Source organism: Saccoglossus kowalevskii, chromosome 9, assembly GCF_978046115.1.
Source record: "Saccoglossus kowalevskii chromosome 9, keSacKowa6.1, whole genome shotgun sequence".
Classification (NCBI taxonomy): Eukaryota; Metazoa; Hemichordata; class Enteropneusta; family Harrimaniidae; genus Saccoglossus; species Saccoglossus kowalevskii.
The window spans coordinates 12,480,422-12,502,790 of record NC_140649.1 but is presented as its reverse complement, the minus strand read 5'-3'; the positions used below and the strand labels follow the sequence as shown (position 1 = coordinate 12,502,790).

General features: G+C 32.2%; 2 protein-coding genes across 3 annotated transcripts in view; one reads left to right on the top strand and one right to left on the bottom strand.

The window, feature by feature from the left end:
- Nucleotides 1-369: 369 nt before the first annotated feature.
- LOC144344793 (inaD-like protein) lies at nucleotides 370-18,694 on the top strand. Of its 2 annotated transcripts, none has more exons than XM_078006591.2 (4): nucleotides 370-865; nucleotides 2,795-2,879; nucleotides 10,550-10,685; nucleotides 14,622-18,694. In XM_078006591.2, exons 1-4 carry the CDS (start codon nucleotides 685-687, stop codon nucleotides 14,772-14,774), a joined length of 555 nt encoding a protein of 184 aa, XP_077862717.2. In that variant the 5' UTR covers nucleotides 370-684; the 3' UTR covers nucleotides 14,775-18,694. The 2 variants fall into 2 exon arrangements, with proteins under 2 accessions (XP_077862717.2, XP_085359292.1); XM_085503166.1 differs by lacking the exon at nucleotides 370-865 and adding an exon at nucleotides 1,077-1,221.
- LOC100371960 (dynein light chain Tctex-type 5-B-like) overlaps nucleotides 18,659-22,369 on the bottom strand; it is a 31,650-nt gene continuing 27,939 nt past the window's right edge. The window contains exon 4 of the mRNA XM_085503167.1: nucleotides 18,659-21,634. Within this exon, the coding sequence (XP_085359293.1) occupies nucleotides 21,431-21,634 (204 nt within the window). The 3' untranslated portion in view covers nucleotides 18,659-21,430. The remainder of the gene's footprint in view (nucleotides 21,635-22,369) is intronic.

Sequence of the window (22,369 nt, the reverse complement as noted above, 5' to 3'; positions counted from 1 at the left end):
GAATCTATAGAGAAGGAATCTCCGCTTCAACTAAACATTTGTTCAAAAAAATCAACGTTTCCCCAGCCCCAAGAAATTGCAAAGTAGACCAAGCTTCGCGTGAATAGCCCCACGGTCTTGTACTTGTGAAAAACGCCACCAACGGCAATTTTTTTCTCGTGACTGGTACTAGTAACATACAGTTATTTCAAAATACAATCTATAATACAATAATGAAACGCATATGACAATGACGATTTCTTTGTCGAGATTTGAAGTTAAAATTAAACAACCACCAGTAACAAACAAGCGTCAACAGCAAAATAAATCATAACCATTATCGCGTGAATTTCGAGTTACCTAAGGAGTCTTTTAGTCCAGCTGAAAAGGAAAGTGGAAACTGAATAGGACACCTGTTGCTTGTACAGTGTTCATTCCGATAGATATTTCACGTCCAGGCTGTCACTAAATTAGTCTCGAAACTACAGGATATGTAGTTGAACACTCAGGTCACAGGTCTTTGTTTGGTGTCAGTGGCAGACGTGATGTTATGTTGTGAGTAGATCGAAAATTTTCACCATTGGTGGGCGAAAATAATCCTGTGGTCTTTCTGGAATTTCAGCGGCGCCTGGTGGGCGATCGACTGTGACGTTCGCGTCTCGGTTCATATATATATTTACGTAAGGTGTTGTGAAGTAGATAATTATGGAAGATAGCCTTTCGGATATACAGCTGAGGGAGTTAAATATAACCGAGGCTGAATCTGACGTCGAAGAAATCGATGTCAAAAATATAGAACAGTGTGAAATCGAGAAGGCAGAAACCGCATCCGTTACGAGTTCGACCAATGACAGCGGGAGTGGGGATATCAACAATGAACAAGCAGGTAAGAGAAACTGTATTACGTGCATGGCTGGGTAAAGTTACTTGGCAGTCTGACCCGGGCATTCCTAGCGCATAATAAAGGAAGTAAGCGTTTTTGTTCATGATACGCACTGTGTCTCATCAGTCGTACTTTGTTTTCCGTTCAGCATTGCGTTATCCTGTAGCACTTATAAGCAGTTAATAGCCTTCGCATACCCCGTGAAGTTGTTTCGTTTTTCTCCCACGTCACCTCAACTATGGCATCAGCTGTCGGACCATCTCACAAGGACTATCCCTACCCCCAGAAATCAGTTTATATTGAACCGGTTGTCATGGTGACACGAGGAATGAGGGATGAATCGGATGATGATTGGGACGGTAAATTATTATTCAATCTCAGTTAATTTGCAAATTTTTATTTTTATTTCCATTCAGTCCAAATGGATGGGACCATGATTGATATTGTAAATACATGGAAATTATTTGATTTTTCTTAATTTCACCGTGACTGATTTTTTTAAATCTTTTAAATTTTAATGTTTTGGAACAGTAAATAGTTAAGAGTTAGAGATTGAAATCTAACAAATGTGCTTAAAACTTATAATTAATGAATTTAGATTTCAATTGCAATATATATAATTGACAACGGACTGACTTTGTGATTTCTTCAACTTGAGTGAACCTCCAGGTTTGATGCCTCAGTCATGTTGGATTCCAGTATCAAATATGTGATATACATGTTAATAAGTCCAGCTTCTATTGAAATGTTCTCTTTTATTCTGAAGACAGCCATGTAGCCCTGTTTAAAAACAAAAACTTGGATCAAGAGTTGAGATTTTTTTTCTTTTTTCTAAAGCTTCGTAGTGTATATTTGGCAACCAGTCGTGAAAGAGACTAAAATATGTCAATATTAATAAACACGCATTTAATTCAGGTCGTTACAGTGTAATGGGTTTCAAATTTGACATTCAGAAGCTATTGTGTCGTCACGGTGATGGTACCTATAACGATGAACAATACAGTGCACTACACTGTAAAGACTAGTTAATTTACACATCTAAATCAATGCATTTCATCTAGTGAGAGCCATTATCATGTATATTTGTGAGGGGTGAAGTTCATCAACTGTTTGTATCTTTAGCTGTTAACATCTTTGGAGAACCAGGTGCTCAATGGTGCAAACTTTGCTAGATTTATTAGGTCATTGTGAAATTAATCAAAACATACACAGAGATACAAACGATAACGATTTTTACAGTTTAGATTTAACAACTGAAAGTTTTCTTTATCATAAGTGAGAAGAGTTTATTACTATACAGTTATAAATCATGGCTAATCAATTGCATAGAAACACATGTTGAATGAATAATTATGGCAGTCCTTGTCTGCGGCTCAGATTCCTACAAAACTCGTTCCTTACTGTTGCAGTCACCCGAGATACCGGGTAGATATATATATCAGACATAAAAATAAAGCTTTTCAAGTCGGAATATTTTCATTGCTATGCAACAAAGAGCCAATCATGTACTATCATGAACAAAAAAAAATCACCATTTTCTATGATTCGTTTTTGTGAAATTTTGTTTTTTTGTACCATTTCGCAAACATTTGTAGTATCCCGCGCTTAACAGTTATAGTACATGTATGTTTTTGTGTTGTTTTTTTTTCTTTCGCATATCTTCAGTTTTTCTCAAGACCTACTGTATATAATACCGGTAATGTAAAGTGTCTTTTTAAGGATATGTAATCAATAGGTGGGTGGGGTCTCTAATGGTATCTCGATAATGGTACCTGAGAAATATGTTGATAGGTAAAAGTGGTATATCCAAATAAATCAGTCTAGGATTTGGTCACAATGTCATTTTAGATATGGTACATTAGATACAGTACATTCTTTTTTTCAACATATTGAATGTAATGTATTGGGGTTTTTTTTCTATGTTTGTCTCAGATGCAGCAAACTTTGACAGCAACAGTGATTCTGCGTCGGCATCCGGAGTGTCAGCCGAATGGTCTGAATGCACAGGTGATATCAGGTACTGTTAACATATTTAATTTATATTGATTAACATATATGTTTTGAAATATATATTTATAAATGCTGAATAAAATCTGTAAAAAAAAAATTTTTTTTTTTTAATTATTATTAGAGTATTGACATGGCTATTACACTTTTGACAAGAATATTTATTTAAATCTTTTGAAAGTTTTTAAATTATGAAAATCAGTCAAGTAAATTTTTCAATCAAAAATGGCTGCCATAAAACGAATTAATATAGGGAAATCACAAAGTCCTTGTTCCAATGGAAACAACTATTGGTAACTCCTTTTTCATTTGTCAGTGTTCCTCTTAAGCACATTTGGTGATGAGAAATGTTGTAAAATGCCTTAAATCAAGTGTATATTGAAATGAAAATGCACAAAATCAAAGATGTTTCTCACATTAGCAATTTTCACTGAGAAATTGGACTCAACCATCACTACGAAAAATGTAACAAAAATAAGTTATTTTATTTGGGCCAACTGTGTTTTTGGTAACATTGAAAAAAAAAGGTTAGGTAGGCAGGCAGGCAGGTTTAAGTATTTATTTTATCATAACATTTTATAAAAAATAATCATAATTAACTAATCTTAATTTATTATTCTATTGTACTGCGGAACAGGGCGAAAAAAAAATCAAATTAATTTATTTTTTACATTAGATTTGTGTGATTCTCAAAGAATTGTAAGTGAGATCATTGATCGAAGAAGAGAAATGAAATAAAATTTTATTCCATGTATAACCTTGTTTCTCATCTGCGCGAGACTTCGGTACTTTGATCATGATACTCCCACGAAAATGCAACTTGGATTTGGTATGCGGCGGGCAGTAAAAAAATGAAGATAAAAATAATGTTTTTTTAGCAATTTTTTGTGCTTACAAGTCGGCGGGCGCGAGAAATTACGCTGAAATAAAACTTTATTTTTATTTCATTTTCGGCTCCTGTTCATTCGGTGGGTTCGCGAAACAAGGGATAATAAAAGTCTGGCCTAAGTGGGTGAGAAACAGAAATAGGACAATGCATGGTGGCATTGTATGCAAATTATAAAATAAGTTAGAGAAATTAAGTTGGATTAAAAGTTGTCAATATAAATTATTGGTGGATTTTCTCAACTCAACAGAATATTTAGATACTAGACTTCTGCTGAGCCTTAATAAATGGCTTAACCTAATCACTAATGGTGTACATGCACTTTTATTCAACATGCTTTTAAAATGTTATTGTGTTTTCTGGATCTGAGAGTGTGTTTCAATGTACTTTGACCTAGTTGGCAGCTTGGAAAGGGCTTTTTCTAATCTGAAAACGCCTATTTGAGAGGTGAGGCGAAATAGTCATCCATCAATGCAGACAGAAATGCTGTCCTAATCCCAGTGTTATATACTTGAAATCTCCTTGTATTGTGGCGACTTGAAAACAAGTTTAATAGATTACGTTTCATTTCAGCCTTCCATTGTTTGTTCTGAATTGTTCGTCAGTTTGAACAGAAACTGAAGTAATAATATCATTTATATGATAGAAAGCTGCACAATAAATATTTACTGCCGAATTTCTTTTTATAAATTATTGTCACTGAATTCTATTCTGTGTTTTTTAGTAATAATTTTTTTCTGATCATTGTTAGGTGCAATGACATTTCGTACATTACACCCCCCCCCCCCCTGAAATAACAAAATTGAGTTTTAGACCAAATGGACTTTAATAGTTTACAGGTCACTTTTGTGAAAAATACTGGCAAATTTATGATGGGTGGCGATTTTAGTTTACTTTGTGGTGTTCACAAGAAATTACTGTTTCACAACCATTGTTAACTTTTGTATAGCTTCTTAAATATAATCAATTATATGACCTATTTGTTCAAAAATGTTGTTTTTTATCAAAATCTAACTCTATTGAGATTATGTATTCATTCATTGTTACTTGTGATGAATTTATATAAAAATTGACAATAATGATTAAAGTCAAGGGAACGTGTGACAACTGCACAGATGTCGTATTTTATATTGTATCATTGGAACACTAGCTTTTAATTTTTATCAATTTTTAAAGTGTTTTCTCATTTCACTGACAAACAATTTTAAAAAGTGATTTTTTTAAATACATTTTTACAGAAAGTAATTTAAATATTAATAAGGTGCAAAAAAAATGGTTTGAATTTTAGGTACACTGACATAAACAATAAATTTGAATATTACAATAATATATCATGTGTTAGAAACATGTTTTTAATGGGTTTTTTTTCAATTCAATGTGTTTTTAAAAAAAGTATATTAAGTCAGATTTTCCATATATTAGTAATATTGATCAAAACTACTCCAAATATTTGAAATAATTAAGCCACAGTTAAGGAACATAAGTGCCTGTGTTGGTATCACAATAGAGTAGCATGCAAACAATATCATCCATATTAGTTTAAATAATATTCTGTTACAGCCCAAATCTAATTAAAATATTTTCACACTTCTATACCCTAATATTGGCACAGCACAACACAATATGGAGTGTATCAATTTCATTGCGTAAATTTCATGCCATTATGTCATGTCAGTTGCTATCATATATAGACATGCGTTGTCTTAACACATACATTGTCTGCTGAGTACATCCAAGTATATAGCCAAAATGAATGTGAAAAAAATGGCGTCTACAGGCGATGGCGGTGTGTTACCCATTCCATTGTGTCATCTTGGTCAATCACTGTAATATGAAATATATCTCATTTTTAACGATATATTTTGATGTCGCAAGATATACTTTTTTCTAATTAGAGACAGGAAATAAAAATGTTTTAAAATATTGATTGGTTTGGCTTTTGGTTGAAGATTTAAAAATCAATATGAAAATGTTACAGAGCAAATGACAAAATCCCCCTGAAAAAAAAAAATGTACATGAGAAACCCTGTCTGGTATACGGTGGTGAGACAATAACAAAAACAAGATTAATTTACTTGTATTTAAGCCAACCAATTATTTAAGAGCTCCCATTTACGATAATGATATTGTTCCTTTCCTATAGTTGGCTATTTCCAACTCTATTTTTCTATTTTCACGGACTAGTGATTTAAACGCATTTGCAGAAGGGATTGTAGCATTTCTTCTACAGCTATAAATATACTTTTTGAACAGAAAAATGAAATGGTTCAAAATTAGATTGTCATCATTTAAAATACCTAAAATTATATTTACTTCATTACACTCTATTTGTTGAATAATACTACACCCTGCCTGCAATGCATTCCATAATTTTTGAACATGGTGACAGTCAACTAAAAGATGTTCAATTGTTTTTATTATACAATTGGAAGAGTGAACACAAAGGAGAATTTACAAGGCTCCATTCAATAGCATCTACTATGCCCTGAATTTGGAAAAATTCTACTTGTGAAATACCTTTAGTATTCCAAAAACCCCAATTATAAAAGTTTCCATTGGTGTCAATTAAATCCCCAATCCTATTAATATTTTTGTTTGCCAATCCCCGGAAATACACTGAATGGTTAGCAATCTTTAAAAATTTATTATTCCAAAGTATCTGGCTATCAATTTGCTGTACAGTTTCAGGATTTATATGGGTAATTTTTAACCAATTTTGTAAAATATCATAATAGAAGAGTGGGACCTTATTTATCAACTCTTTAATCTCAATATTACACAAAAAAATAATATTACTCCCAAAACCCCCTAAAACCCCATCCATAATAGTTTTTTAACCCATTATATTTTTTGTGCCTTTTATGAAAGAGTCAACTTCAATCATATTAAGACCCCCATTTTCAATAATGGAGATCAATGTATTCCTTTTAACTTTGTTTCTCCCGTTCCAAATAAACTTAAATATAATCTGTTTTATCTCTTTGATAACTAGTTTTGGTGTATGAATCATTGTTGCTATAAAAAGAAACTGTGAAAGTCCGAATCTTACCAATAATTGAGTGATTTTTGAGACCACAGATTACATATTTGTTTCAGTTTTGTTAATTTATTTTTGAAATTTTGAAATTATCATTTTCTTTATTGCGAAATAATAAAAAAAAATTGTTGTTAAAAACAAAAACAAAAAATATCAAAATGTCCATACATTGATCAAACTTTCCAATCTGGTTTCATAATTATATGGCTGTTGTATGTTTACCTCAGATTCCCTAAATTAATTACACAAAGATTTACTGCAAAACATGTTAAAATAGCTACATGCCGTTTTAGTGAATTTGACTCAATTCTGGTATTATTAAACTGATTCTTAATTTAGTTAAAGTGTCAACAAACTCATTGTGAGAACATACCTTATTTTAAATTAGCGTCAACTCAAATTAGCTAAATTAATTGTCATCACTCTCATTGTGAGAATTAGCTAAATTATGAAAGAGCTAAATTAGCTAAAATTAGCTGACAGAACGTATTTTTAAGTATTATTGCAGTTTTGAAAGTAGCGTATATATCTGTTGGCGTTCCCACTGAGTGAGAAGCCGATTAGAGCAGTACAGTTTTGATTCATGTTATCTCAACTATATTGGATACATAAAATCCAGTGATAAATATTAAGATTCAGATGAGAGGAGATACCACGCACTGTATTCAGAAGCAAATTTCTATTTAAAAAATCAAGCCATATGGTGTATCTATTGAGAGTCAATATATGCATTGGTACATATAGCTGCAGAATGTGACAGCGTGTATCCATTTCTGTGTGCAATGTCTGTAACACGCAGTGATCCCGCATGTAGGAATTTATAGCAAGACATATCGTAGGAAAATATGACTGACTTTTATATTAATCTCAGGGGTCAAACAATTAAATTCAGAAATTGTGGAATAATATAATTACTAGAGTTTGACAGCTCAGTCAGTCTTGATGACATTTGTTTGTTTATTATTTATAATATTTTTATACTATGCGACCCATCTATAAACATTTTCTCTGCTGCGTAAATTGAATATAAATTGTATTTATAGTGAATTTTACCACAAAAAACCATCATTTATGTTTATAATTATATGATTGGGCTTATATAAAAATATAATAGCATTATGGGAATTTAATGTGCTATATTCCATTCATTTTTACTATGACAACTGTCACTGGCTTTCTAGAGGAATTTATAACCATGTAATTATTTTTTTTTTTATTTTATTATTATTATTATTATTACTATTATTACTAGTCAATTTTAACCTCTGGGGAATTTTTTCTGTACTCTTTTCTTATATTTTTCAATATTTCTGGAAATTAACCCTAATTTTGGAGCGAACAGACAAAATTTGAGTCAATTTTCAGTTTTTACTCCAAAAATTTGGCTAAAAAAAAATTTTGTCCCAATCTTCTGAAGGAAAGTGCAGACCATAAACAAAACTATTATGTAAATTTGTAATGAAAAATGGGAACTGGTGGTGAAATGGTTAATTATTACTGCCAGGAATTTTCGGGATTTTATGGCATTTGGGGAAGACAACATTTTGTCACTGACACTGTGTTGTAGGACTTAAGAAAAATGTTCACTGCTACTGACATTTGACTCTTATGAAAATTTAATGATCAGGAGTGATAATATTAAATCAAATCATTTTTTTTTTATTCAAACAATATTACAGATATTTACTAATCCTGTCATGCTGCAAATTGAATAATATACAAATATTGACATTTATAAATGTACCAATTCACCATTATGAAAGCTGTAATAAGAATTAATGTACAAGGCCATTTATGTAATCAAAGTGACAGAGTCTAGTCATATTGAATCATTTTAGGTCTGTAGGTAAACCATAAACTTCAAAAGCATTCACTTCATGTCTATCAAAAATTAACACAAGTGAAAATATACTTTATATTTTTCAAGATTTTAAAATTAAATTTAAAATTGTTATTGAAATTTCTTTTGCAATTTGAGACACTGTAAAAGCATTTACTTTATGACTATCAAAAATTAACTCAAGTGAAAATTTCTTTTATATTTTTCAAGATTTTAAAATTAAATTTAAAATTGTTATTGAAATTTCTTTTGCAATTTGAGATACTGTAAAATCATTTACTTTATGACTATCAAAAATTAACTCAAGTGAAAATTTCTTTTATATTTTTCAAGATTTTAAAAGTAAATTTAAAATTGTTATTGAAATTTCCATGCAATGTGAAACACTGTAAAAGCATTTACTTTATGACTATCAAAAATTAACTCAAGTGAAAATATACTTAATATTTTTCAAGATTTTAAAATTAAAGCGAGGGTGTTGTCACTTGTGTATGTGTCAGGTGGCCATAGCGTGTCATTGTTTACAAACAAGCGTCTACCCATGAGCCTTTGCATTTTTAGCATGTGTTGTTATCATTGCTTGGGACTCAATTCTCCCGTGTGCGCAGGTGACGACCCTTCCGTTTTGAATTTAAAATTGTTATTGAAATTTCTTTTGCAATTTGAGACACTGTAAAACATCAAACAGCTATACAATACATCACACGGCTATACAATAATCACATGACTATACACTACATCACATAAGTTACAATACAATACATCACACGGCTATACAATAATCACATGACTATACACTACATCACATAAGTTACAATACAATACATCACACGGCTATACAATGCATCACATGACTATACACTACATCACATGGCTATACACTACATCACATGGCTATACACTACATCACATGACTATACACTACATCACATGACTATACACTACATCACATGACTATACACTACATCACACGGCTACACAATACATCACATAACTATACAATACATCACGTAACTTTACAATACATCACATGACTATACAATACATCACACGGCTATACAATACATCACACAGCTATACAATACATCACACAGCTGCACAATACATCACATAACTATACAATACATCACACGGCTACACAATACATCACACGGCTACACAATACATCACACGGCTACACAATACATCACACGGCTACACAATACATCACATAACTATACAATACATCACACAGCTATACAATACATCACATAACAATATACTACATCACATGACTGTACACTACATCACATGACTGTACACTACATCACATGGCTATACACTACATCACGTAACTCGAAACTACATCACATAACTATACACTACATCACATGACTATACACTACATCACATGACTATACACTACATCACATGACTGTACACTACATCACATGGCTATACACTACATCACGTAACTCGAAACTACATCACATAACTATACACTACATCACATGACTATACACTACATCACATGGCTACACAATACATCACATAACTATACAATACATCACATAGCTATACAATACATCACATAACTATACAATACATCACATAACTATACAATACATCACATAACTATACAATACATCACATAACTATACAATACATCACATAACTCTACAATACATCACATAACTATACAATACATCACATAACTATACAATACATCACATCACATAGCTACACAATACATCACATAACTATACAATACATCACATAACTATACAATACATCACATAACTCTACAATACATCACATAACTATACAATACATCACATAACTATACAATACATCACATAGCTACACAATACATCACACAGCTCATTAGATCACACCATTTACGAGAAACAAATCATTTTAATTATTATTTATTAACAGGAGAGTGGAATTACAAGAAGGTCGAAGAGGATTTGGTTTCAGCATATCAGGAGGTGTGATGTCACCGTTGGGTCATGTCCCGCTATTCGTAGCTAGCGTAGATCAGCATGGTCATGCTGCCAAGACTTCCATGCGGGTAAGTTTCTTATTATTAACTTAATTTTTAGTTCATTTTTTAATAATAATCAATAACAAAGAATAGCAATTAATATATATATTAAAGCTGAAGTTCGTCACCTGCGCATGTTCGGGAATTGAGTCCCCAACGACGCTAACAACACGCTAAAAACGCAAAGGCTCGTGGGTAGACGTTTTTTTGTAAACAATGACACGCTATGGCCATTTGACGCATGCGCAGGTGACTCTGTTTTACTCTGCACAGACTTCATCTAAAAACTTATTCTACAAATACATTTCAAAAATACATGTAAATAAACAATTTACAAAATTACAAATTTACGAAAAGGCAATGGATTTTATGTTGGAAGAGCTTTACACTTAAGTAGAAGCATATCCAACATGACTTTTATGAACACAGCTAACAATACAAGCCTGCTAATACTTTAATCATTGAAAAAGGGACATTTCCCGATTGTCAAGCTAATTTTGAATAATTACTTAGAAGAATATTGATAACTATATAGCAATGCAAGTCAATGCATACATAATGTGAAAAAAAAAACAGCAAGTTAGAGGGTCCAAAGAAATGGATTGTTTCAGCTTACTCAACTACCAGCACTATTCGTACAATCTGTAATCATTCACAGATTCACGCCACTTTATTGTTTAAATTCCATCATCCCATGAATACCTAGTATCATTTTATTTTCTGTGCTTGGTGTAACGTATTATTCGTGTATCTATGTGTCTGTGTTGTCTGTTCATTTCAGAGTGTTTTTACTTGCATATCTGAATGCATGTCAGGGTTACTTGACCTTAGTCCACCATGTACTGTAAAATCATTTGTTTTCACTGAAATTTAATTTCACTATTTTGATGTTTTCAGCATATTCACTGTGTTTTATTTTCATGAGTTTTAATGTTATTTTACATGTTCACATAGATTGAATTTAGCGGATTTTACTTATCATCGAAAATAGTGAAATTAAAACCCAGTGAATAATTAATACATTTACAGTAACAACTCAAGGCACATGAACTCCTTGAACACCAAAATCAACTTTTTTCATCTCCCTAGCTTTTGCGTAATAAAGCTCTCCCAAGTTTTCCATATTTTTAAAAAAATTTTATCAAGAGTTTTAGCAAATGTACAATTATATTTATTTAGTCAAAATTAACAAAGAAATTCTAAAAAAATATAGAAAAATGTACAAAATGTTGTGTTGCATAAAATTTTGAAGAGAAAAAATGATGATGCACAGAGTGCCCGAATAACAATACAAGATGTATGAAATTCAACAAGTGGTTGAAGGCTCAAATTTAAAAAAAAAGAAGCTATAATTTACCACCATTAATCACTCGTTGCTTACTAATATTAGACATTGGTGTTAGTATCTGTCAACAATACTTTGGGTAGATGAATAGTTATAGTTACTCTAACAACATACAATCATTGTGCACACGCAACGTTCTTTTGAAAATTCACTGTAGTTGTAAAAATTATTATAAAGGCTGGGACATTGCCATGGTAACCAAAGATTGAATACTTAAAGATTAAAAGTTCATGTAATTGTAGTAAAGTAATCTATCACCATAAAAAAAATTCTTTTTACTGTATTGTATTTTCTGTGATGTATGTTTGGTCTTTCGGGAAAATTTGGGTCATAAAGGTCAAATCAGTGTCAGAAACGTGTGAAAATGGTCATTATATCTGGGCACTTATCTGATTCACTTTAAAACTCTGTTCAGTTGTCCCACTCAACCGTAACTGATTTGGCAGACTGTGAGTTGTACCAATTATCGATCATAGTAATCTTCTCCCATGTGTCTGAGGCTAAGTGAATAAAAGCTTGGTACATTTTCGGTTTTTATGTGTGACTGTTTGGTATGTGTACAAGTGAATGTGTTGCATTATTTTCAGAAAGCCTTTAAAGAAAAGGGAGTTAATTTATTTAAATTAAACCAATATTTTATGTAATGTTGCACATATTATAAGTAAGTACCAGTATATATGCAACACAAATTATACCTGGTATTAAAAAAAATTTTTTTTGTCCAACACTTTTTTGGAAGAAGCATGCAGTTTTTTGCTGGATGTAGCTTTTAGTAAAACTATGGCAACACAATCAATTCCAATGAACACACATAATTATCTAGAAATAAAAGAAAAGAAGTTCCCTTAATAATTATGACAATCTACTTGCAAAAATGTATTTGAGAGGGGGGTGCTTTTTAGCTCTGCTGTCATCATAGATGTCAGAGTTCAGCTGTTCATATAAGTGATTGTCAGTCGTCGACCGTCGGTAAACACTTACATTTCCATCTTCTCCTTAAAAACTATCACTTCAATTGCATTTATACTTGATATGTTGGTACTTTGGGTGGACCTCTGTTACATTTGTTCATTTTGTGACGTTATCGGCAATTCTCTATTTTTGGCGAATTTTTTTGTCATTTTCGGTAAAAAATGCTGTTCTCGACTTCTTTTTGAAAACTACCAGCTCAATTGCTTTTATACTTGGTATGCAGGTACCTTAAATTAAGGAACCTCTGTCCGATTTGTTCATTTCATGATGATATTTTCAATTCTCTATTCTTGGCGAATAATTTTGATAAAAAATATTAATGTTGAGTTCTTGAAAACGGCTACTCAAATTACTTTGATACTTTGTTATACTAGTATGTGTACCTTAGATTATTTTCTTCTGTGCATTGGAGGAAATACTCAAGACTGTGCTGAAACAGCAGAGCTATTTTGACCATCAGATCACTTGCATAGTGTGAGGTCAATGTACTGATGTGTGTTTTTATACATTGTCACTTTACAGTACTGAGCACATACCGCTTTATGTTGTTAAATTTCTATGGGCTTGTTTGGATATTTTTTTTTTATATACTAGTAGTTTTTGGTGAAACTGCAGTGGCAATAGGTACCCTGAAATTATTTATGAAAGTATTTGTTATAAGTTGTTATATATTCATGTAATTAGTGCATGGTTTTATAATTAATCAGTGTGATAAAGTTTAAGGTAAATGTTTTATATTTAACAAAAATAAAAAGAGGGGAAAGCTTATGATTATTGATTGGTTAACTGTCTCCCTTCCTCCATGGCCAAGTGTACCTGGTCATTAAAAGTGTAAAAGCAGTGATTGAATGTGATGAAACAATCAGGGTGGATTAAACCACAGTGTTTCAATATCTGCTGATTACTTAGTGTTTTTGTGTTCAGCATTGTTATCCTGTGCTATAAAGCAGTGGAATCTGACACATGACCTTTTGAAATGCCTTCAAAGGGATGGTCACCCACTGATTTTCGTCAACAAGTCCTCTTTGTGTCTTTATGAGGGGGGGGGGGGTCGTAAATATCGTTTCTCTGGGTTTGATAGTATAGAGGGAAAATACTGTCTTCAATGTTATGGTAACAGTAATTGATGAGATGGGTGGGGCAATCAGATAGGGAATAGCGGGAAGCAGTAGGAAGTTAGTCAGTCTAGTCAGCAACTCAGCAGCTCACAGACGTTCAAGTTCAATTACATCAAATATTAATTTTAAAAGTTCATTTAGCTTTGCCCTTATGTGATAACAGTGCAGTCTGACACTGTCCCTGTTCTATGTACTGCATTGCTTTCGGACACAGGTTTCCAGAGTATAGGGTTTTTACCTCTGGTTTTTCCTGGGTGGCGGACATAGGATAACAGGGAGATCACAACAACAGCCCACCCTGGTATCACATGTCATGTAATAATTTCTTTTTCTATCCACGTCTGTAAATAAAGCTGCCGCATCTCTGGCTCATCCATCAGTATTGAATAAATGAAGTGTAATGGAATTTATTCAATGGTATAAGAGTGTAGTGAAGACCAATGATAGAACTCTTAGGCGTGTATGGAAGATACTAAGGGCGCCCTCAATGATAGTTTGTTATTATTCTTTCGTTTATTTGTTTTTCAGCCTGGCGATAGAATTATTGCTATCAACGGTGAAAACATGGAAGGCAAATCACACCGGGATGCCATTATTGCCATTAAATCTGCCTGCGGACCAGTCACGCTAGACCTGACAGAAGGCGAAGACAATATTCTCGATTTTATAGTCATGGACTAAGCCACCCCTGCCACCCACAATGGTATATCCCAAACTTTCAGTGCTTTCTGCCAGTCATGATATTTCACAATTTAATAATACCGGTATTAGCAATGTGGATCTTGATATCTGACTATAAACTTTGCGGTATGTGGTACATAAGTTTGTCAGTGTATTGAAACAGTAGGTGGTCTCCACCTCAACCTATTGTATGGTTTTTAATGATACAATATTTCTTTTAATTGACTTATGATAAGTTAGGGTAAATCACTCAAAGTCTTCTGTCTAATTAAAGTATGTATTTTACTAGTTATAGCAGACAACAATTATTCGTGAGTGATGGTAAAAATTTAATCATTATTAATTTCATACAAATTAATATTCTGCACAACAACATTTTTGCTCAGCAAAGGTTACATTTCCACTGGTATGATTTTTTTTTTTTTATAATTTTCTCATTGACTAAAAGACTCTCTGTCTGAAAAAAAAACTCTAGTGACATTGTCACAGCTATAATATGTTCTGATTTTTCCAAACAGATTTGTACCTAATTTTCCATAATATAGGGTATTGTCCTATATAAACCTTTATTAGTGCAAAAGGTAGTTTTTGCCTCCTTTCACAACTTAAAACCCAGAATTTTTTTTATTTTCCCAAAATTTTGTACAACAGGAAATTATGTTAATTTGGGCCAAGATTATCAAAAAATATGGAACCCAACGGGTCAAGTATGCAAATTTGTCTATTCACTTTTTTAGTTTCAAAATATCCTTCTGAATATCAAAGTTCTGTTTTTAATTTTTGAAAATATCTTTCATAGATAGAGAAAAATACATATGCTATGTAAAAAGAAATTGACTGGTTTTTAATTTCACTATTTTGAAGTTTTATTACATTCGACTGGTTTTTAAATTCCGGGATTTACCATGCAAACTGATGAGTTTTATTATAATCTTACATGTTTTGTTTAAAGTTGCTTTTCACAAATCTGCTAGGTACCATCGTCTGACCAATATACACACCATCAAACGTTAAGATTGTGAATGTTTAGAAAAATCAGTTGCTGATTATGAATTTACATGGGCTTCCTAAATTAATTTGTAAAAAAAATTGACACAAGGTTAGAAGGCTTTGTTTGTCTTTGAAGGCCAATCACATTCATGTAGTTATACTTGTCTATTAGTACTATCAAAATGAAGTGTGTGAAAAGGTCAGGGAATAATATTATTATTTCATTATTTTTTTACCAAAACCAACATTTTTACACATTTTATGTTATTAGTTTCTCTAAAAGTGATGCTTCACAGTAGTGTGAATTAATGCAACTTTAATAACAGTGAGAATAGCGAAATTAAAATTCTTTGAATAAATAGTTACATGTTCAGTATACCAGTAGAGTTTTTAAAAAATCTTTACATTTTTGTGTTATCAGTTGCCATGAGTTATAGTTTTGAGTTGTATCTAAATTGTTATCATTTCAACAATGTGCCAAATTTGCATTTAATCAATTATTTTATTTTGAGTTATTGCATGAGAACTGATTGTGTTCATTATTGTTTCATTGACAATGGCCAATCTAGTTATCCAATGTTACATCATCCTAGTTACATGGCTTAAGTACTTATATTATGCAGGTTTCCTGGCTCCCTAACAGAGCACATGACTTTCTGTGACCAATCCCTAAACAATTATACAATGGCATTTTATTAGAAACAAATATTTTTTATCTAGATGATGCTGCCAAATATTTTTCACATTAATTATTATCCAGTAGACAAATAAGATTTTTATACATATATGTAAATAAAAAATAAATGAAAAAGCGGGGTATTTTTTAGCCTTCCAGTGCCAACTGTATTATAATTACTGAGATATCTTTACAAGTACCACACATACTGGTTGTCTGAATGGACAGAACTAAATACTGATTGTGATTCAATTTTTTTTTTTTTTTTTTAATTTGTGAAATATGCTAAACATCATCAGCTATCATGCCATTTCAACTGTAGGTGGCGCTGTTTCCAATGTACAAATTTTATTTTTTGTGTGTGTGTGTGTGTAAGTGTGAATTTCTCAGTATATATGGCGCACACAATATTGCACCACTGTTATTTATAATAAATAAGTCTTCCATTTTTACTGAATCTCCAATATAATATACAATAATTTTAATATTTAATAATATATTATTACCGTATTCACATTATGTACGTGTTACAGTGGTTTGCCGTTAATGAGTGGACAAATGCGATGAAATTTTTTTTTCTTGATAAATTGGTTTTTAAAATATTTTGCAAAGATTATATTTTTGTTTCTTTTTTGCATCTGTGTTTGCTGTGTGATAGTTCTCAACCTAGCTGTGCGTAATCTTGTCAGAGGCTAATTTGAGAAAGAATTGTCGCATTTAATATTCAATGAACAGAAAGAAATAACCTGTCTAAGTATTCCAACTTAAATAATTCACAAAAAACATTGTAACATCTCTAATTTACAGGAGTGTATTTTCTGGAACCAATCCATATATTCTCATTAAAAATAAACCTGTGATGTCATCCGATGAATCTTGGTCTACAAATGTCATGCTTACATATTTCTTACATGTACCTGCATTTAACCTTTTCTCCACCAGACATTTTTCAACACTTTTTTTTTTTATATTCTTCAATATTTCTGGAAATGAACTAACAGACAAAGTTCGAGTAAATTTTCAGTTTTTGGCTATTTTTTAGCACAGGACTATTTTGGAAATTTGTGATGAAGAGGGAACTGGTGGTAAAGAGGTTGAATGCAGACAACATTTTCATGTAACTACCGGTAATTACTGACTACCATGTAGATGTTGGCATGCAGGCAGGATTAAATTGTATTTTGCACAGTACACACAAATCTGCCATGTTTTTACTTTTAAATGTTAATGCTTAGCTTAACCAGTTGTATAGATTTGTATATTTTTTACTCCTGTTTTTGCATGTACAACTTAACTTTGCACAATTTTAATAAACTCCTGTAAAAGGGGTAATTATTCACTGGGTTTTAATTTAGCTTATTTTGCTGACTGGAAAATGCGCTAAATTAAAACCCAGTGAATATGTAAAATTTAGCATAGAACACATTATCTAAATGTCGAAACTGAATTTAAAACCCACTGAATATGCCTGAAATGGTAAATCAGTGAAATTTAAACCCAGTGAAAATTTGTCATTTTACAGTATGTAGTGTCAAATTAAAATAAAGATAGATTTGTTTTTTTAGTTTGGTGCCCTCTATAGTCGCAAAATGACATCTAGAGATTGTGCAAATGCAAATCCATTATATATTGATTACTTGTCCTGTTTGGATGAAGTCTGAAAACGAGAACTTATAGTTTCACATTTGAATCTGTGCTGTATCTAGACTAATTTTGTTCAAACTTCTTATCACATGTGTATATTCATTTTTTTCAAGATCAAATTCCTAATGGGATTTACATTGTATATATAATGCAACATTTGCACATAGTTTTGTTTATCAGATTGGAATTGTTTTGCAGCACATAGCCTGTGGAAATCAACCACAGCAGGTGATATATTAACAAATGTTGTTCAAAATGACAGATTTACATGCATTCGTTGTATATTTTGATTCAAAATGGCTTATTTCACTTTACTACTGCTCAACTGGGGCTATGTCATGTTAATGACTTGTTAGGGGGATCAACTATTTGAAATCAATGGGTTATCAAACTGACCAGTAAAAATTTTTTGCATGCGCTTACATGGTTTATGCATTGCACCATCTTTGCAAATTTTATTTTCTACAATTATTTTAAATGGTCAACCTCGTGTATTATTTCACTTTTCATCCAGGTTCATTTCTGCCAATGACTTAATTTTACCAATACATAATAAGTAAATATCACAATACAATTTCATAGTTTCTTAATAAATTTATTACTATTATTATATTATTGACTGTATATTATATCATGGCATCATAAATATATACCAATCCTCATTATTCCCAGAATGCATTGCATTGTTTAGAGAGATTGGTTTTCAATTCTCCATCAATGTTGCAAAAGAATTAAACATTGCCAGAATTCATAATATTTTCATCTACTTGCAATACGCACATTTTTTTTTAGTTAGTCTCAAGCAGCTATTAGTAAAAACAAGGCCGTAGGAAGCAAAAATTAGTTGGTCCAGCCATCCATTGAAGGCCCGAGGCGTATGTTGACGTGGGCCGAAGTGAAGAGACGGCAGAAGTTGTCCGGCCATAGCCGGTATGGTTCCTACGGCCTTGTAAAATACACTGCAAAGGTGTGCCCAAGCGTCATGGTTGCCACAGAGGGCGCTAGTTTGTTTACTTGATAAATTCACCATTGCACTTGTAATATCTGGAAGCACCTAATAAATTAGTTTCATATCATTTAGCTCCAGATTAATATAAAGTCTGAAGAACTCTAAAATAGTGTATCTATTTGCTTATTTCATTTTGGTGCAAAACGCAAGCATAAAATGAGTCCCTCTGGTGACAAACTATATTTATGTACACCAAATCCAATACTAAATACAATATTACATATTAATTCACGCAGCACAGCAATCAGTGATAGTGTGAATTATATTGTTTAAAATCGGCAAAACGTTCGTAACTTACATCTACTGTTTGGGAATCTACGAACATCGTCAAATCTTTCCAACTTATGAAATAACAATCTCTCTCTGTCTTTCTTTCCAATTAACAACGTTATTTCATCAGTAATTTGGGAGATAAACCTTTTCTCCCAAATAGTTATAATACAATAAATGGAATGCTAGAAAGATATCAATATTGGCTATCTATCCCAAGTTGCACCTGGAAACGGATTCTTTCTTGTACGTTTTTCACACACAAGCATCATACTTTAATAGCCTGACATGGTCAAAGATAGGCATTGCGCCCTCGCTGGCGAATGCATTAAAGTGTTTCCACTGGCAGGGGCACGATAACTATCGTTGACATGTCTGGTTAACACACCATTGTCAGTAAAATAATGTTCCCCAGAGTATGGGGCAATTCCAAATTCCACTCACAAAAAGAACCCTTTTCCAAATGCAGCCATAAAATTACTGAACAGTAAAATAAATAAAGGCACTGTTGGAAATAAAATACATAGATTTGCATAATTTGTATTCGAATCGGGCATGGATTGGCACTTTTTTTTTACAGTTTATGATAGGAAAAAATGGCTTTATTAATAAGCTTTTCATATATTCCACACCAAAAAAAAATTGGAAGTCATGCAAAACTATTAAGAAATATTGCAACTACTGAATAGCCCCCTCTCCTCCACACTGTGTTAGGAGAAATATTGCTTTACAATACACATTATTAAAAAGGTGAGGAAAAAAAATGGACGCCGACATTCTAAAAATACAGTTAAGACTTACATTAAACAACTGTATATACTTATTTAGATTTAAAGATTCTCTAACTGCAAAAATAATATATACACAAATATGCAAGAAAATAATTTGTGAGTGAGTGGAATCTGGTGACTTGGTTAGTTCCGAAAATGCTGAAAACACTATTTCAAAAAAATCAGTGGAAATACTTGGTAATGTTCAGCTATTGGCACAAATAAAATCTTTTGACGCATTTGATTGAATTTTCCTCTTTTGTTTCATTTTGCAAATTATTTTATATGTTATTAAAGGCTTCCAGTAAATTATTGGTGATCAAATCACTTTTGTGAATTTGTCTCTGAAACGCACTCTCTACAGTACTAGTGTTTTAAGGGCAACCAATAGAGAAATGACTGACCAATTCTTCAGACATTATTTCAAATTAATGTACATCCATGTCTCTCTGAACATACTGAACGACTTTGTTGTGTTGTGATAACTTCCTAATCGATTGACAAAAAGAGGAAAACGTTGGAATAACTCAAATTAAAAGGTCAGTTCATTTCATAAGAAGGCTTAATAACTATTTCGTAGTCATAAACTCTTCTCACTAGAGAGAGAGACAAACGCATGCCTCATCACCAGTGATATCAACCAATACGGACGGATTCTAGAATCATGTGTGATATCAATACTGAATATGGACGGATTCTGAGACTACAAAATAAATCACAATAAATCCCTAAAAAAGCAGAGTTGAGTCAAAACTGATGCATAGAATATTTAATATCCCATAATGCATCTTATGGTAAAATATAACTACCCGGTACTTTTTCACAGTTACATATTTCCAAGACTCATCAAGGATAAACCACCATGGATGTTTTTAAGTTACGCCATGTGCACAGCAAAGCCAGTTTTAAAGTCTGCTGCATTTTTGCTTTTGCAGATTATATAGCATATTTAGTATTATCTAAAGTGTTAACAAATTATGTAAATTAAACTATTCATTCTTCATTCAATTTGTTGTGCACTGTCTGTATACATGACATTAAAAAAATTTGCTATGATGACATTATCCCTTGATGTGTATGACATCATCAATTTGGTATGATGACATCATCACTTGATGTGTATGACATCAATTTCATATGATGACATCATCACTTGATGTGTATGACATCATCTATTTGGTATGATGACATCAATGTGGTATGATGACATAATCACTTGGTGTGTATGACATCATCAATTAGTGAGTGCTCATTACAGCCTTATTAAGTAAGCAGTGAAGCAAAACATGACAATAACTTATTCATAATAGACCCCATAGACGATACCGACGGCAAATAATGAGTTATTAGCATATTCATATGATGAAAATGTGTCGTTGTTTGGATCCCAAAGACATCGGCTTCCCATTTTCAGTCCTTGGTCTTTGATCTGCCCTATGTGTATTAATACTATCACCTTGTATCTCTTGACTTGTAGGTCTTTTACCCTGGCTTTTACAACCTGAAAACAAGACATGTTTATCTATTAACTGACAATTTATTTAATGTACAGCAATGATACATTGCTAGGTAAACTAAAACATTTGGTAAATGCAATCTCCACCTCCACCGCCCCTGTCTGTGTTTACACTGCAATGCAATATGTATATACTGTGATTTAGTCCCAGGGGGTCAACCACATGCCCCTCCTAGTTCACACTAGTAGCAATAAATACAAATTAGCCCCCCCCCCTCCCCCAAAATGGATAATTTGTTTTTTAATATCGATGAGGGTGTGCAGTTATTGATTTTAGTATTTTAAACTTAACATACAAAAATGTGTGCTTTTCTTTTGTTTTGTTTTTTTCAAAAATGCACATGATGACAAGACATTTTTTTTTCAGGCTTCGTACATTATACAGCTTGGAATTATGTGGAAGTGTTATTTGTACTCTGAAGTGACAACCTAAACTAAATATTCACATACTGAATTCCAATCAATCGCACGACAACAAATATTTGACTTTTATATCTTAATGGATCTTAAAAGACTTAAATAGTCAATAGATAGGGTATGGGATACTGTATACACATACATAGGTAATTTGTCACCAATGGACAAACACTGTGGTCCTGAAAGCTGAGAAACATACTTGAGGATAGAAAAGTCTCGAGTAAAAATGTGAAATATTTAAATAAATTCTTGATATTGTGCTGAGCAAAAGGGTCCACCAAATAATTAAAAAAGAAAGCAGAT